The 18,105-nt window shown below is 39.2% G+C and overlaps 2 protein-coding genes across 4 annotated transcripts in view; one reads left to right on the top strand and one right to left on the bottom strand.

Moving 5' to 3' along the window:
- Positions 1-4,019, top strand: part of vgll4b (vestigial-like family member 4b) — a 49,266-nt gene extending 45,247 nt beyond the window's left edge. For both annotated transcript variants that reach the window (XM_037532382.1, XM_017704743.2), the window contains 2 exons: positions 31-154; positions 1,363-4,019. In XM_037532382.1, coding sequence (XP_037388279.1) covers positions 31-154; positions 1,363-1,607 — 369 coding nt within the window. In that variant the 3' untranslated portion in view covers positions 1,608-4,019. The remainder of the gene's footprint in view (positions 1-30; positions 155-1,362) is intronic.
- Positions 4,020-5,052: 1,033 nt separating this feature from the next.
- The window catches only part of atg7 (ATG7 autophagy related 7 homolog (S. cerevisiae)), a 114,866-nt gene continuing 101,813 nt past the window's right edge, over positions 5,053-18,105 (bottom strand). For both annotated transcript variants that reach the window (XM_017704744.2, XM_037532548.1), the window contains one exon: positions 5,053-5,484. In XM_017704744.2, coding sequence (XP_017560233.1) covers positions 5,452-5,484 — 33 coding nt within the window. In that variant the 3' untranslated portion in view covers positions 5,053-5,451. The remainder of the gene's footprint in view (positions 5,485-18,105) is intronic.

The raw sequence follows: 18,105 nt of genomic DNA, 5'->3' as shown, positions 1-18,105 counted from the left end.
CTTAAATAAATGTATGTATCTTATATACAGAATCGGCCTTCTGTGATCACCTGTGCACCGGCCAACAACCGCAACTGTAACCTCTCGCACTGCACTGTGTCTCACAACGGCTGCTCGCCCAACTTACCTTCGAACTACAGGAGACCCTCCAACAGTAAGTGTCCTTTGGCACAACCCTGAAATGGCATCACCTGTCCAAATCTGTGCTGTTAGAAGGTCAGATTTTGTACATGCTTGGAAGAGTCCAGCCTTTAGACTGGGAGAAGGTCACTGTGGGGTCACGGGAAATAAGATTTCATTCCTCTTTGGGGACCTCCACTCTGGGCTGCAGTTATTCTTCACAAACACTGGAGGGAAAAGTGATTTAATTTATTCCAGAAAGTCTTATGTAACCTCAAAGGTTTCCTGTCCTCTTTTTTTGGCCATTTTATTAACTTCCCTATCCACTATGGAGAAGTTAAAGGAACACACTGGCAAGTCTGGTTACCAGGGACAGTTATTTCACCACATTTACTCAAACTTCGTACTGTTAGAAATAAAGGTTCTGTGCAGGTATATTTTCTGTTAATCAAGGTACAAACTTTGTAAATGCTCCCTTAAAGGTACAAGAGTGTTTTTAAGGTCTAATTATCTTAAATAAGTTTTTCCCAGTGGAAAAGTACATACTTGTATGGGGTGTGGAGTCATAACTTATATCATTATATAACTTCAGTGGATTATGGTACAGTTATGTTCCCTGACTAAAGGTACTGAGATGTTCCCTTGTGGGTCCCACCCCAGAGACAAGAGTGTCGAAAAGAACACAATCAAAATGCACTTTATAATAGAAGACAGTGGACACTTGCTTCTGCAGCTGCCCATGGCATCTATTATGTTTTTTTTTCCTTCTAAAGTTTAGGAGAATGTGGTGAAGTTATTGAATATAGTAGTTAAATAGGGATGCACTGAAATTTTGGTCATGGAAAATAATCAGAAGTAGCACTTTTGGACCTTCTAAAACACTCAAAGATTAAATAGGGTCTACTGTATAATTAGTATAATTAATTAGTATTATTAAATATAGTGTATAATTAATTGGAAACCAAAAATATGAATTAGCGATAAATGAAGAACTCAGATGCGTTTGAACAGTTAAAGCGGCAGCAGATCAATAGTGAAAATTTTGGCCATGTGCAACTTTTACACAACTGTAAACTGTTTTGTGCAGCTGTTTCTGTGAAGCTAATAACTGATAGTCTGTTAAACGTTCAGCAGACGGGGATTAGTCTGAAAACACTGTAGAAAATCTTCAGTGCACTCAGATATGTAACTCTGGATGAAAGTCCTGTTGTGACCTAACGACAAAATTGTCTTTCTGTGCAGCTAACACAGCCTGCGACCCTGTGATCGAGGAGCACTTCCGCCGCAGCTTGGGGAAGAACTACAAGGAGCCAGAGCCGGTTACAAACTCCGTGTCCATCACAGGCTCGGTGGACGACCACTTCGCCAAGGCGCTAGGAGAGACCTGGCTGCAGATCAAGGCCAAGGGCAGCTCCTCTGGAAGCCCCGATTCGTCCCCCAACAGCCACATGGTCAACCACAATCACTCCCCCTCCCTCGTTTCTTGAAACAAATAAAAGGACCAGCTTACTTCTCCCCTCCTTCCAAAAACCCCTTTCACTCTCAGAACAACCATGCATGTTTAAGCTCTGCTTCTAGTGTATAGCCATGTACATAAGATGGAGACGAGGAAGGCTTTTGTTTTTCTTTTGTTTGTGTACTTTTAGCTTGGCATTTGACTTAGATGCCCAAACAAAAAAAAAAAGAGGAAAAAAAGCAGGACACGTTTTGTTTCTATTAGGCGATGAGTCAGCTAGCATCCTAACAACCTGCCTCAGATACCAAAGAAACCTCTGATGCAAACTTTTTTTATTTGCCCGTTTTAAGAGAAAGCCATTCTTTTTTGCATCCAGCTTCTTTCTCCTCTGGTTGTCTTGCACCACATCTTCTTTAACTTTTCACTCTCCCCCCCCCCGTTCCTCTGTTTTCGTATGTGTATACTTGAAACGGAAGGCCTTGTTTGATTTTGCACTATAGGAAGGTTGAGGTCATAAATTAGGTGTTGGACTTGTTTTGATGGTTTTTTTGGGTTAAAATGTTAAAGGGCAAACTGCTGACAACAAAGGTTGGGTGATGTTAAATATTACATCACAAGAAATGTTTTGGGGGAGACCCTTTGTCTTTCTTTTTTTTCTTCCCCAATCTGTCCCTCTTGCTTTTATGACTGGTGCTGACAACTGGACTGCATCATGTTTTCCCCTAAATATGGGCATTTTTGTCTTTCCCCAAGCACTGTGGTTGTGGTAGAGTAGATAAGGTTTTATGGGTAAACTATTGCTTACCGGTGCATGTTTTTAAAAAAATAGCTGGTATCTATTATTGTGTAGACATTTCATTCTTAATACTATTAGTCTTTTTTCCTCAGATTTTAGTTTATTTTTGTCAGTAACAATCCTAGATAAACTTACTGCTGGTACAGTTGTACTCAATATTATTTTTTATTCAATATTCATTGTGATAGCAGCCAGATAAAGAGGACAGCCTCCGGACAGGCCATCTTATATATTAACAGTTGGATTTATATGATATTAATCCATGGTACAGGATGCTATTCGCAGTTTTTTGCATGACTGAAAAACAGCAGCAGCTATATGGACAGGTCAGCGCTGAAAGTTGACAATCTAAAAATGTCGAGAGCTAAGTTCTTTTTCTAGATTTACATCGTTACTGTTTGGCTGCGGCTTTTAAAATCTGTTTTTCTTCCTTTCTGTTTTTATAACAACCAACCTGTACCAAGGTGAAATACATTCCTCCGATAGGGAACTTAGTACAGGTCTCGCTTTTAGCTCTCGTTTTCAGCATAACGACTAACTAGAAACTTTGTTGTGACAAGAGGTTGCGTATAGAGATGATGCTTAGGCCAAGGCATTGCTCATCTTAAGCTTGTCCTTACATTCCGTCAGCATAAAATCATTGGACGTGCCCAAATTTTGAAGTCTGAAAAGAGCTCGCTGCCAGGCCGCCCTCATTAGCAACGATTATATGAAATCTGAAAATATCCTTTACAAAAGTACCGCGCAATGATTTTTCTGTTTTTCACTTTGTACTTTTCTTGTATGTATCTGATATGGGGAAAAAAACTATCGAAAATTTTTTATACTGCATTAGGCCATGATTGTCCTCTTTTGTGCATGAATGCAGAAGGGGAGAAAGGACGCAAGTCCTGAGGTCAATGTAAACACATTTCACTACCAGTTTACGAGGTAGGATACTCACTTTCTGTTTTTGACACACATTTACCCTACACACTGTAGGTAAATCACTTAATGAGAACTTTTTATATAGGTAACTATAAGACCATCATTACGCTGTGCGTAACGAATGTACAGAGAAAACAAATCGTAGGTATTTTTTGAGGAACAATTAATTGTTAATGATATGTAGCTATTTAATTTTTTCCCTGTCCTTTATTGTAATCATGCTTTTTTTTTTTGAGAAAAAAGTTGATCTTTTTCTTTTGTAGATTTGTCTGTTTAAAGTGCAGGAACACAGTTATTCTATGAAAACACTGCGTTATAGCCACTTGTGTATTATTTCTGAAGGCTACTGAGAAGTCTAGATACAGCTTTGAACGCAGAGGCTTTTCAACTGTCTCTGGAGACAATTGAACAAAAAAAAAAAAAGTGCTCATCTTTTTATGGCTACTCGTCTGGGATGAGTAACTCCACTCCAACCTGACCAGTTAACATTTAACTGCCAGTGCTCACTTTTGAAATGGTAACATCAAAGGAAGATGCTTCCAAATGTATTAACACTAGAATCAAGTCACTACAGCTCTAGTGAACCCCAAACAGTTTGTAAATGTGTATTATACCCTTGTTTTGTGGCCTTAAAAACAAAAAACTATGAAAGAAAATTGGCAGGCCATTGTTTTGTACTTAAAGTAGCCTCGATGAACAATAAAGTGCTCTTAAACCACAGTCTGTGACTCTGTTCATTCTTCAGTTAAACAACTAATTCTATACAGTTTTTAAAGAGAAAGCCTTCTGATTACTCACTCTTTCCTCTGCAACTAACCACACTGACCTCAAGAAAAAGCATTCCATGTGGAGAAATGATCTTGAGTTGTGCTGATGGTTCTTATGCTCCCGAGTATTATCGTTACTATAATTAACAACTGATACTCTGCTTTGTGTATGACGACTTGAGCAATTCATTCAGAGAAACTTAAGATCAAGTGCTTTGTTAAATTAGTTGCTTTGTGTCAATTGGGGTTAAAGTCCAGAGCTCAGTCTTTGAGATACAAGCCAGCACCCCGAGTGCTTCGCATCTACAAAAAAACAAAAAAAAACCCAAAAAACTCAAAACACCCTTGCAGAACCTCATATCTCCAAAATGATAATGCAGGAGATGGAAATAACTTCTAAAGGCAGTTAAAGTAATTTTGGACTATTTCTATTGGTCTGTTCATCATCTAATTGTTACACAATGCAAAGGGTAGTATTCAAGTTATGCCAAGAAATTTTTGTTGTATTTTTCTTTCCTGGCACAAGACAGAGGGAAACATTTGGCCTAAGATTAAGCCTAAAGCTTAGGCTAAAAAGAATTCCCAATGGTAATTATCCCCTGCTGCTAAAATTCAGTCCAAGATTAGGCTTAATCCACATCTGAGAAACCAGAATGTCTTGTCTGAACAAAACCTTGTGCCTCCAAAATGATAACTGTACAGGCAAATAAACATTTTTATTCCTTGTTCCATTGACTTACAATACAAGGTTTTGTCTTGTAAGGCAGTTTGTTCCCATTTCCACTGCCATGCAAGCTGTACAGTACCTGCGTGTCTGCGCTGAGGTTGGTACTGGTGGAACTAGGAATGAAGTAAAGGGTGAAATGTCACAAGAATGTAACCACTGACCCAGACAGTCCAGTGGAAACATGCCTGGTACTGGAAATATCACAGCATTTGTATTGTTTAGATGTTGGGAAAACATTAAAAAGGACAACAAGGCAATATCTGAAGGAGCAATACACAATTTATTAGCATATGACAGACAGACAAATGTGTTCGACATGTTACTAAACCAAATCTGAAGCTCTGTCAGCTGGATGATTCCTGTGAAAACGTGAGCTACGGTACAGTAATGATGATAAAACACTTGAGATGTGGGTTCAGTTTGGTTGCAAACAACAGCTGTCTGGAGGTGAAGGACACACTGTGTAACTCCCCATCATTTCCATTCAAAACAGACATTGTTGCACTTTCACTAAACCAGTGCATGAGTTTGTACCTCTGTCAGTTCATTACTGATCTCTGAAGGCGAGTGATCTTCTCCATGATGAGTGGACGGCCATGATGCGTTAGAAGTGCTAAGCTTTGTTCGCTCCTGCAGAGGCTTCTCACTGGATCCGTGTTTAAATACTCTCATCATCACTCATGTCCCAAATCTGGAAGAAACGAAACAGAAAAAAGAATCTCAAACAAAACGTCATCTGTGAAACACTTCTGTGAGATACATTTTCTCTCAAGTAAGCATGAACAAAAGTCATGAACGACTCAGGTTTTTGGTAATAATAACAATACTACTACTAATAATGATAGTAAAAATAATGTTTTATGTATATAAATATATTTGTATATATATATATATATATATATATAAAAGACAGTGACCACCCACACAGCACTGTGTATGCGAGAAAGTGGAGTGCAGTAGGAAACGTTCATGTTAAAAGTCACCATCCAAATATTCCACTGAATATTCCTTTAAGTTGACGAGGCTGATGACGGCTTTATGTTTGCATTTTCCTATTTCATTTTAAACTGTGCAGCATTCCATTCTATGCCTGATGAGCCTGAATGTGACTGCCACGCCATTTAAGGTGGAATAGGAAAATTCGAACAAGTAGCTGGCGGGTAAGAAAATGAAGCGAGGGGGCTGCTCTGTTTCCTGACAGGTGGGCAACGTTAACTCATTTTTGCTGTTTCACAGATCCAGTAGGTCAGAATTGTTTTGTCGGGTTTGCTGATGTTTATGATAGCAACTGGTCATCTTCACAGCAGAAACTGTAGTATAGTTTTTTAAGCCACGGCTGAGCTAATGCTAGTTACATTATTTGCTGTGTGGTTGTTCGCTCTAATGTTACATCACAGTTGGCTTCTATATGTTTGTGAAGGGTTTTATGGCCATGAAGACCTAAAAAACAAGTATTCTAGCCCAGTGTTGATCACTTCCATGATTTGGGGGGCGGAGCTTCTGAAAGAGCACTGAAGGGAGGGGTGTGTTTGTTTTGCTATTGAGATCAAATATCACCGGTTCTCCACTATCATATAGTGCTCTTAAGCTTAATTAATTACCAAATCTAAATAGGCAGCTAAATAATTTAACAGGGTCTCATTCAACATATAAATACTGAGAAACCCAACATAATCACATTGTTTAAAAGAAACATAATGCTGCTCGTTTCCAGAAGCAAAAGACCGGATACAGATGCTAATGGACACGTCTCATCCAAGTGAAATGTGTATGTGCGACAGTGTGTTTACAGGCAATACAACACAAACACAGTGCCAGTCTACCTGAATAAAGAATCTGTAAAGGAATGAAAGTTAGAGTACTGAATTACTGAAGTACTGAATACGTGCTGAACTTTGGCTCAGCTCAGCTTTGGAGAGTTATTGTTAGTCAAGACCTTCTGAAGCGGTGGAAACCAGCCTGCTGCAGTGGTTCCTGACTAAGGTTGTAAATTGGGCTGTGCACACTTGAAGGCTTCATGCCTGCATTCATCAAGTGGAGTGCTGCTCTTGACTGGAGTAGAAGGGGGAAATAATGCATGCTGTAATCATGTTCGAAGGTAATGTGAAATTAAATGAAAACCTTTGTTGTGTGATGCAGTACAGCCATGATTTCTGATTAGTCGCCACTATGTGCGCAATCTACTGGAGTTTAAAGAACCCGCTGTTATTAAATAGGACTGAGTATCATTCAAACCTTTCTGATACTGATAGTTGGTGTGGCTTAAATGGTAATTTAGCATTTCTGAATAATTGCATCATGAAGATGTAAACAAAGTCATTCAGAGCTCAACATGTTCTGGAACAGCTTGGAACCAGGCGTCCACCTCTAAAAGGATTCTTTCAGGACACAGTGGCAGATACAGCATGTCAGAATGAATGAATGAGCTGAATTATCACACCAATCCACTGACAACGCAGAATTTACTGCTCAGTTGCCAATTTCACTCACGTTCAGCAGGAACGACAATGCTCTCACAATAAGAGTCCCCTACCATTCTACTGTTAAATGTAAGCTTACTTGATTTAGCTTAACAGAATTATTCACTATGTATTTATACTCCTACTATTAGTGCTACTACTAACAATAAGATGTGTTTAAATGAGTGTGTGGTGTTGTTGTTGGAAAGAAAACCTTGTATCTCCAATAAGAAAACATGATGCTGTTCCTACTTCTGCCTTGATTGGGTGCCCACTGCTCACCAGCCTTCTGGACACCTCCATAAAGCTGGCCCCCCATGTGGTGAGAAATGGAATAAAAAAGCTATTCGTTTGTGCTACATTTGTGCTGGTTTGTGCCGTAGAAATCGTTTGTGGTGGCGCCGTTTTTAAAAAATGAAACATTATTTTTATTATTTCATTATTTTATTGCCTGTGATGTCACTCAGCCCCCCCATCAACGGCCAAATCGCACCAAAAGGGCCTCGTTCGTTTGTGCTGCGTTTGTGCCGTTAAAATAAACGTTTCTGCTGTTCTGTGTTTGTGCCGTTTAAAGAAGTGTTTGTACTCTTTTAATTCTTAAGTTGTTGTATGAACAGGTTGTCACTACAAATGACATCATTACCACAGGATTAACACTAGTTGATGGTGAAGATCTGAGAAAGGCCTTTTTGCCTCCTGAGCAGCGGCTGACCCTGATCACTACAGAGTCATCTGGCGTTTTCAGCTTTAATCATTCAGCTTCATTAGAAGTCCAGAGCTGAGCTAAAAATGATGATTAGAAATCAGTGTTTAGCTCTTTAAAAACATTTTCAAAATGAATCAAGGGTTTTGTGTGACTTGTTAAAATGCTCAGCAAATATCAAAAGAAATATCCACAAAAATTCCAGAGTGGGATGAAGCCCACACTGGTCCCAATTAAAATCTGCTGTGTTCTTGGTGGGTCCAGTAAATTTTCGTTGATATTTGATGAGCATTTTAACAAGTCACACATTAACATGAGCACACATGATACACTGAAAGACCAACATTAATGTTTCATTCCTTAAACTTCCTTAAAAAAGAAAAAAATTGTAGCCTCACAAAAACCCTTGATTTGTTTTGGAAATGTTTTAAAGAGCTAAACAGTGATTTCTAATCACTTTCTAATCATTTTCAGTTCAGCTCTGGACTTCTAATGAAACTGAATAACTAAAGCTCTGTAGTGATTAATGGCACAAACCAGCAAAAACGTAGCACAAACAAATGAGACCCTTTTGGTGCGATTTGGACGTTGATGGGGGGCTGAGTGACATCACAGGCAATAAAATATAATGTTACATTTTTTAAAAACGGCGCCACCACAAACGTCAATTTCTGCAGCACAAACGTAGCGCAAACAAATCTTTTTTAGCTTTTTTATTCCATTTCTGACCACACGGGGGGCCAGCTTCACAGGGGTCTTCTGGACTGGTTTGACCACCATTGAGCTTCATGCTGCACAAAGCTGTGCAAACTGCACCCTCATGAAGTGACCCTCCTGATGATGCGACTGCTACTGCATAAACTAAAACTAGTTTTATTAACCTTTGCTCTGCCTGTTCTTCCCGTTTTGTAGTATAATATTTTATACTAATGCTGCAATCTGGTGTCAACCAGAGGAGGATGGGTTCCCCAATTTGAGTCTCGGTTCCTATCAACGTCTCTTCCTCTTGCTCTTATGGAGTTTTTCCTTTTCACTGTCACCATTGGTGGCGCTCATGGGGGCTCGGGCCCGTATTTTTCTGTAAAGCTGCTTCATGAGAACACCTGTTTTAAAAAGCACTATATAAATTAACTTTGACTTGACTTGTCTTGACTGGCCTCTTTCAAGTGAATATCCCTGTTTTATTTTATGTAATTTCATCGTGAAACAATGTAAGAAAAAGGAAATGACAAAAAAAAGTTGAAGTCCAAAAGTTGTGTTACGTTATATTCAGTTAAAAGTATGACTTTTTTTCTTACTCAACATTAGATGAACAAGTTCATAGCTAAAATTCATACACACTGTTCTTCCCTGCATTTCTCACCACCCCCCTTGGAGACCACCTGGATAGTAGTAGTTTGAGTCCCCTGTTGAAAATGGATATTAATAGTTTAAAGGGCTCTGAAAATAATTAAAAATCAGTCTAAGATCAGAGACTCCAATACGCCAAACAGCTAAACCACTGAAAGCTTTATTATTTTTTTTTAAAGGTTTTCCCTCACGCGCCGCATTCCCGTTTGAAGAAGACAGACAAAGCTCGTCTTCACAGCGCCCATGCATGCCAGGACAAAGACGCCATGCTGTGTTCATGTGCTTTCAAGCTCAATAAGCCTGGACTAAACTGCAGCCTGGCTGTTGTGTGGCGCAGTTAAGGAGAAGGTGGGTGAATGACTGATGTGCGCACAGCTGTCTTTTTAAACAGAAATCTTGTTTTTCTTTTTTTTTCTCCTACAGCACACCTGGCTGTCAAAAGCTGCCGTATTGTCATTGACATGCTAATAAAAGCACCCCACCAAAAAAAAAAGAGAAAGACCCAACAACAGTGGCTCAGAGCGGCACCCTCACTTTGAAATCTCTGCCAAAGTCGGAAAAACAAAGAGAACCTCAGAGATGAGTGAGTGAGAAAGAGAAAGAGACAGAGATAGAGAGGGAGGTTGAAAGAAGAGAGAAGAAAAGACTGCTGGGACTGAGAAGCTCTGTGTTTGTGTTCTTCAGGAAGTGACACGAGTCTGTGAGTTAACTTCAGACACTGCGCTCACAGACTCTCCTCAGACGGGTCAGAAGCCACCTCTACAGCGCCGCGTCAGAAACACCGCTGCCACGCTGACGCTAGAAAATTCCACACATTCCCACTTCAGTCTGAAGCACTCGCTCGGCACAGACTGAATCACAATGGAATGGCATCCACACAGACTGACCAACACACACACAAAACCACTACAGCCCAACAGGCCCAAGGCCTGTCAATCAAACAGCTTCAGAAATGTCTTTAGCTGAAGCTACACATTAAAAACTAGATTATATGTTGCTGTTGTCGGAACAAAACGTTGTGTCTTCAAAATAATAATTTTACAGGAAAAGGAAAAAAACTTTTAATGTGAGTCAGTGGAAGCCAAGTTTTTTCAAAGTCATTCTGGGCCATTTCTTTTAGTCCATTTATCATGAAACTTACACACAATATAAAGGACCACTGCCATTTTCAAATGACGTCAAAAACTGAAACAAAAATGAAGATGGAGGTTTTGTTCAGACAGCAGCGATATACTTGTGCTGGTGCGAGTAGATCAGACACAGCAGCGCTGCTGGAGTTTTTAAACACAGTGTCCACTCACTGTCCACTCTATTAGACACACCTGCATTGTTGGTCCACCCTGTAGATATGAAGTCAGAGACGATAGCTCATCTCTTGCTGTACAGTATGAGCTAATCATCCTCTAGTCCTTCATCAGTGGTCACAGGACGCTGAGAGGACGCTGGGCCCAGAGGACGCTGTTGGCTGAATATTTTTGGTTGGTGGACTATTTTCAGTCCAGCAGTGACACTGAGGTGTTTAAAAATTCCAGCAACAATGCTGTGTCTGATCCACTCAGACTACCACAACACACACTAACACACCACCACCACGTCAGTGTTACTGCAGTGCAGAGAATGATCTACCACCCAAACAGTACTTGCTTTGTGAGGGGGTTGCATGGGGGTCCTTACCATTGAAGAAGAGGTTAAAAGGGGGCTAATAAAGTATGCAGAGAAACGGATGGACTACAGTCTGTAACTGTAGAACTACAAAGTGCACCTATATAGTAAGTGGAGCTGATAAAATGGACGAGTGTAGAAACAAGGAGGTGGTCATAATGTTATGTCTGATCAGTGTATGGATACAGTGGTATGAAAAAGTGTTTGCCCTTTCCTGATTTCTTCTTCTTTTGCATGTTTGTCACACTTAAATATTTCAGATGACCAAACAAATTTAAATGCAGTTTATAAATGAAGGTCTTTATTATTAAGGAAAAAAGAAATCCAAACCTGCAGGGCCCTGTGTGAAAAAGTGATTGCTTCACTTGCCTCAGTTAAGGTCAGTGTAATGACTCCACCATAAGAAAGAAACTGGGCAAAAATGTTCAGAGACAAAAACCACTGCTAAACATAAAGGCTTGTCTCAGTTTTACCAGAAAACATCTTGATGACCCCCAATACTTTTGGGAGAATACTCTGTGGACTGACGAGACAGAAGTTGAACTTGTTGGAAGGTGTATGTCCCATTACATCTGGCATAGAAGTAACACAGCATTTCAGAAAAGGAACATCATATCAACAGTAAAATATGATGGTGGTAGTGAGATGGTCCGGGGCGGTTTTGCTGCTTCAGGACCTGGAAGGCTTGCTGTGGTAAATGGAACCATGAATTCTGCTGTCTACCAAAAAATCCTGAAGAAGAATGTCCGGCCATCTGTTCATGACCTCAAGCTGTTCTGCAGCAGGACAATGATCCAAAACACACCAGCAAGTCCACCTCTGAATGGCTTAATAAAAACAAAATTAAGACAAACAAACAAAGTCCTGACCTGAATCCGATTGAGATGCTGTGGCATGACCTTAAAATGCTCGGAAACCCTCCAATGTGGCTGAATTACAACAATTCTGCAAAGATGAGTGGGCCAAAATTCCTCCACAGTGCTCTAAAAGACTCATTGCCAGTTATCGCAAATGCTTGATTGCAGTTGTTGCTGCTAAGGGTGGCCCGACCAGTTGTTAGGTTAAGGGGGCAATCACTTTCACACAGGGCCCTGTAGGTTTGGATTTTTTTCCCTTTAATAATAAAGACCTTCATTTATAAACTGCATTTTGTGTTTACTTGTGTTATCTTTGTCTAATATTTAAATTTGTTTAGTGATCTGAAACATTTAAGTGTGACAAACATGCAAAAGAGTAAGAAATCAGGAAGGGGGCTAACACTTTTTCACACCACTTTAGATATATATATATATAGATGGAGGGATGGATGGATGGATGGATGGATGGATGGATGGATAGACAGATAGATAGATCGCATTATTCCCAGAGGGAAAGTCGTCTACTACATCAGCACAAAGTACAGTAAAGAGCAGAACAACTGCAAAAGTACTGTTGTGCACTACTCTACAGCTGCATAAACAGAAGAAGTAAATGTAAATAATCAAGAGAAAAGATTAGAGAGATATAGAGATATAATATCCAGCTGGTGCTCGGTGACCGTCCTGTCAGTAGCTTTGTATACAGTAATGTCCTCGTACAGCGACGAGGTATGTACAGTGTGATTTCATATATACATATACACACACACACACACACACACACACACACACACACGCACACACACATGAAAACTAAGCCCCACCCACTCACACTAAAGTTATAAGGAGTGAATGCAGGACAGCCAATCAGAACAGAATTCATCTACAAAACTTTTTTGTTTAAAGCCATTTTCTTAAAAAAAAAAAAAGATGGTTCTTGAAGATATATCTACATAGAAACATGCACGCTTAAAGAACCTTGATTAAATGGTTCTTTGCATCATGAAAGTGTTCTATAGACTGATGGAGAATGTCATGTATGGTTTTACATAGAACCATTTTGAAAAGGTTTCTTCTATAGTTACAATATCAAGTAACAACAGAAGAACTCTTTTCGTGCTATACAGAACCATTTTCTTTACTAAAGAACCCTTAAAGAACCGTCTTTTTAAGTGTGCCGTACAAAACGGCCTATTTAATAATGAGGGGTAAAGAGAGGCTGGAAACTGTTCATGTTAAAGAGAACGTTTTTGGTGCATAAACCCACTATTATCATTATAAGTGGACATTAGTAGAAGAAAAATAATGCAAGCCAAAAGCTGGACATAAGTCCTTTGATGCTTGGACGATTTTACCAGCCAATCGATACATCATTTGAGCCCTGACTCTGACTCTGACCACCTTCCTACTTGAGGGAGAGAAAGCTGACACATCCCTACAAATCACCCCCCAACTTAAGTTAGTTTGCTGCGACACATCCACAGTCTTTCAACACCCGGCACTCTGTGGGCACTCAGAGGAGAAGGGAGGCCTCCCTGTGCTCTGTGATTTTGACATCACAGGTTTGGATTTTTTCTTGGAAGATTATAATTATGCAGACTGTAATTACATATGCTCTCATGGTGCAGTAATTGGACATGATAAATGTTTACATATGCTTGTTTTTTGCTCGCACGTACCTCAGAAGTGACCCCATTAAGCCTATTGGAGTAAACAAGGTGAACGGAGAACCTAAAATTTTCATTTTCAAATCAACAGTTGCTCCAACTGGCTGACTAGTTTTCCATATAGATACTTTCAAGCAACATTGCTATATGACCGCATTCAGTGATACTCCATTCTTAATTTCAAGGGTGCGTACAATGGAAAGCAGAAAAGTAGGAGTATGATGCAGCATGTAAACACTGCTAAAGTTTTAAAACATACTGTTGACTCCCCAGCTGCAAAACAGCCCCTTTTAAATGAAATGTTTCAGCAATGTCACAAAAACCAAAACATTTAGAAATATCTGCCTGTACAGCAGTTTAGCCCAGCCCACTCACGCTGAAGTTGTGTGTTTCAGCTCTGACTGCTTTCTGAAAGCAGGACAGCCAATCAGAACAAAGCTCATTTATACATATAAGTCTTAAAGGCACAGTAACAAAAACAGGTTTAATTCTAATGAGATGAAAATGGTCATTGTAAGTGTTTTTAGCACAAAATACCAAACAAATGTTACAGAGTCACAAGCAAAGGTTTGAACACATTTCATTTTCTTGATTTTCTAACACTTTTTTTTAACACTTCCTCTATAGGAAACTTAAATATGTGTTTAAGTTTTAATAAACAATTTATTTATTTGAGTTTAGCATGTTGGAAAATAAACAAAACATGAAATACACAAAGTGCCATTACTTTTGCACAGGCCAAATTTTGGTTTTCGACAAATAAATAAACAGTAATTGAGCATTAAAATGTGCAGAAGTCTGTAGAGAATGTGTTAACAGCGCCATCAGAACAGACGCAGCCACACTGAATGAGGTGAATGTAATTTTTTTCCCGATGTCTGTAATGTTACGGGAAAATGTAATAGGCATATTGAAATGTAATGAGCCATTAGGAGGCTCTTTCTCCAAATGGAACATTAATTCAGCCGAGTACACATCAAATAATAGCAGACCTGCCTACGGAAATTGTGTGAAAAAGCTTGTTTGATGGAGGTTTTATTTTATGTAATGACACACCCTGTGCTTTAGTCTCTCCCTTCATTTACAAAATGATTACTGAATGGAGGAGCAATAAGAAGGATTTTGTACGGTCAACGCTGGCAGCAAGTAATTGGATGTCAGGCAGTGTTAACATTAATGGAGCATATATGATTGCGTAACACTTACGCTAAAAAAGGTGGAAAAAGTGTGGCACGCTGATGTTTCTTTCATGAAAGTTCACACTGCTGCATTCTCAGAAGACATCGGAGGGCTGCACTTCTCATCATAGCAAAGCAACAGTCAGCGACAGCTAACTGGCTTGCTAAAATCAGACAAAATACTTTGTTTGTTAATTACAGATAACAAAGAAACAATGAATTTCCAGTGGTGCACTGATACGACCCCAGCTGTCATTTGGATATGTCAGGGGTCGACAACATGCCGCTGCCTTGTTGTGGCTCCACAGCAGAATTAGATTTTTAGGTAAAAATAAAATAATCCTCCTTTGCACGAAAATAAAGCTCTGCTGATCGTTCAACACAGTTTTGATAAAAAATGGTCTTAAACGCTGGAGTTAATGTATTACTGCTAATGCACCCTTAAACCCTAAAGGTTGGCGCATAGACTGCTGGTCACTATAGCAGCGCGGACAATAGTCTCGCCTAGCTGGTAGCAAACAAAAAGGCAAAGAAAAAGATTTGAAATAAACATCAATAATCTGGAGATGAATGGACTTATTTGCATTTATAATCACTCCAGCTGGTTTCCTAATACGTTTAATCTGCATCAAGAAGCTGAAGCCAGTTAGAAATAACCTCAGGTTATGTTAAACTGGTGCACATGTACATGTTGGTAAAAATACCAACATATTCTGTGAAGAGTTTGAAGAAGCCTTTACTTGTGTTTCTGTGGATAAACTCAAGTTGTACTGTTCAACCTCACATGATTTTATGCCGTGATGTTCAATGTTGGCTGTGAATTCCAGAATAAATGACAATGCTAATGACACAGAACATTCACTTAAGATTAGGGCAAATAGCAGCTACATTAAAGTTTGCTGTGTTTTCAACTCTTTGTGTAAATGGAGTAGCCACTCCCATCTCTCATATACACTGAGCTTTCTTGTCTCATGCCAATGGTCATATACATAACAGACAATCTGCAGTAAAATGACAACACCCACCATCCCAAGGAAAACTAATCCTGCCCGAATTTTACGTTAGGCCCAGAATGGGAATGCTTAACCCCATAATATCCTATAATAATCATCATGCCCCTGTTACTAATGTAAAGTACTGTAAAGACAGAACAAGCTGACAAAACAAACCCTTTATGCTCAAAAGTGCCCAAACAGTCTCTAAGTAGTGAACTGAGCTAATTTAAGGTGCACCCATTTTCTTGATATAACTTGTATATTCTCCCTAGAAAAGCACTGACCAATAGAATGAGGCACTCTGGCCTACGGTGACCACGCTAGTGGAGCTGGAGAGATGGAGCTCCATCCAATACCTTTGGGATCAGCTGGAGTGACCCAGAATTGACCATCTAACATCAGTAGCCAATCTCACTAATGCTCAGTCAAATCCTCCAACATCTATTGCAAAACCTTCCCAGAAGAGCGGCGGCTGTTACTGCCGCAAACGGGGAAAACTCCCTTTCAACACCCTTAATTTCAGAAGAAACTCTGGACCAGCAGGTTAATGTTGCCGCAGGATGACTAATGTTTCTGACTGATTTGAAATTAGAGATGGGACTATCTCAGTTCATGCATTGTCATCACATTCTCACAGGATATATAACAATATTTTCAACGGCAAGGACTTATAGAACCCGAGATTTACTTCCACTCTTCAAAAAACACTAATCTTTACAGACTCAGGAGCACAGATTCTGCAAAAAAGGAATAAAATCCCAGAGACTTTGTTAATAACTACATTACCAGACCTCCCCATGTAAAACTAATCCTGTCCGAAGAGTCCTCTTCCTCCTGTTATCACCCAGTAATCAAAGCTAGCACGTTCTCCAAGGGAGTTAGCTATTAGAATATTACAAAGATTAAAAGATCTCTCAGACAGAGGACTCCCATTTGGATGGAGTGCGAGAGCTTCTGTGAAAAATGAGCAGAGAGAAGAACAAAAGAAGAGAATGGAAGCTGCACTAAAAGCACTTCAGCAGCAGACCAAAATCACTATTACAGATCAAAACAATTTAAATATGTCATACAACTGAAAAGAGATCATCTATATATAGAGGTTTGGATTTGAGCACACAAAATTCCGTACAACCCGGTTAAATTACGTTTTATTGATTCTCTAAGTGAAAAGAAGTTAACACAGCCTCTATAAAGAATTTCTACTGAGTTTAACATCGGAAAAAAATAAAACATGAAATATAAAATGTGTTAAAGTTTTCACAGGCCACATTTAAAAACGAAATTTTTTCCCCACCAATATGTCAAATTCAGCAAAAAAACACTTGATGTATTAAAACGTGGAGAGGTGTGTTCTCTGTAGAGGATGTGTTCAATATATATGTGTATATACACACATACACATACTTTTACATACACAGTAATAACTTATGTTTGAAAAATGTAAATGTTCTAAATAAGACAATAAAATATATGTTTAGGTGTTTTAATCAATTCAAGTTATGGGGAAGAACAAAACTTGTTTTGTCTTGTATCTTTTTTGGTCCTTAAAAAGCATGAGGTATTTTGCTGGATGTTGAAAGACAAAAAGTTTCAGTGCACTTCAAAATTCGTCATATCATCAATATAGACCACTACGTTGTATGTGACAGTTCAACAGTTTAAAATCAATGTTAAAGGGGAACAGTTCTCATTGTTCAGTTCTCGAGAAACTTACTTGTTCAGAGTGGTGGTGATAGTAACCAGAAGTCCACCCCTAAAAGCTTCCTCACAGAAAGTTAGTACATCAAATGTTCATGAAAACCTTGGCTGAAGTGTGAGTTGTTGTTTTAATGTAGTTTTGACACAAACTTTTGGCCTAAAACAGATTTTTAAACCCCATTCTTGTTGGAGGTTTACATGCCCGACATAAAGCGAAACAGTCAAAACAAACAAACAAACAACAAACAAAAAAAATAACAACCTTATTCGTTTCAGATTTACTTTATGACACCTTAACCTCATACATGCTCCTATCTACAGTATATGACAGAACAATATAGACTTTATCTGTGAAAGTTATCAGTCATCCAGGTCAGAGTCGTAAGTAAAATGCCCAGGAAATTTTTCACAGGACCTGATCATTTTTATAGGCTTTAAATACTGGCTTAAGTCCTCATGAGCAGGGCTGGGGTCTTATAAGAACAAGACAAGTGTGAAAAATGCTCTTAGTGCAGATATTCAAGACATAGGCAGATGGCTATCAGATAATAGATGATTCCTACATCCAGAGAAAACACAGGTTATTCATCACCATGCATCATTTAGCCACAGACATATAGAGGCAGTCAGGCAGCTACTACACTCAATAGTTCAGCAATGGGAAACAGGCTGCAGTGAGTGTGTTGAAATGTTGATTTCACATTTAAAGTCCATTAAGAGTCTTCCAAGTAGGCCTAGCTTAG

Source organism: Pygocentrus nattereri, chromosome 21 (genome assembly GCF_015220715.1).
Source record: "Pygocentrus nattereri isolate fPygNat1 chromosome 21, fPygNat1.pri, whole genome shotgun sequence".
Taxonomy (NCBI): domain Eukaryota; kingdom Metazoa; phylum Chordata; class Actinopteri; order Characiformes; family Serrasalmidae; genus Pygocentrus; species Pygocentrus nattereri.
Note: the sequence above shows the minus strand (reverse complement) of the source record. Positions and strands in the feature narration are given on the sequence as shown.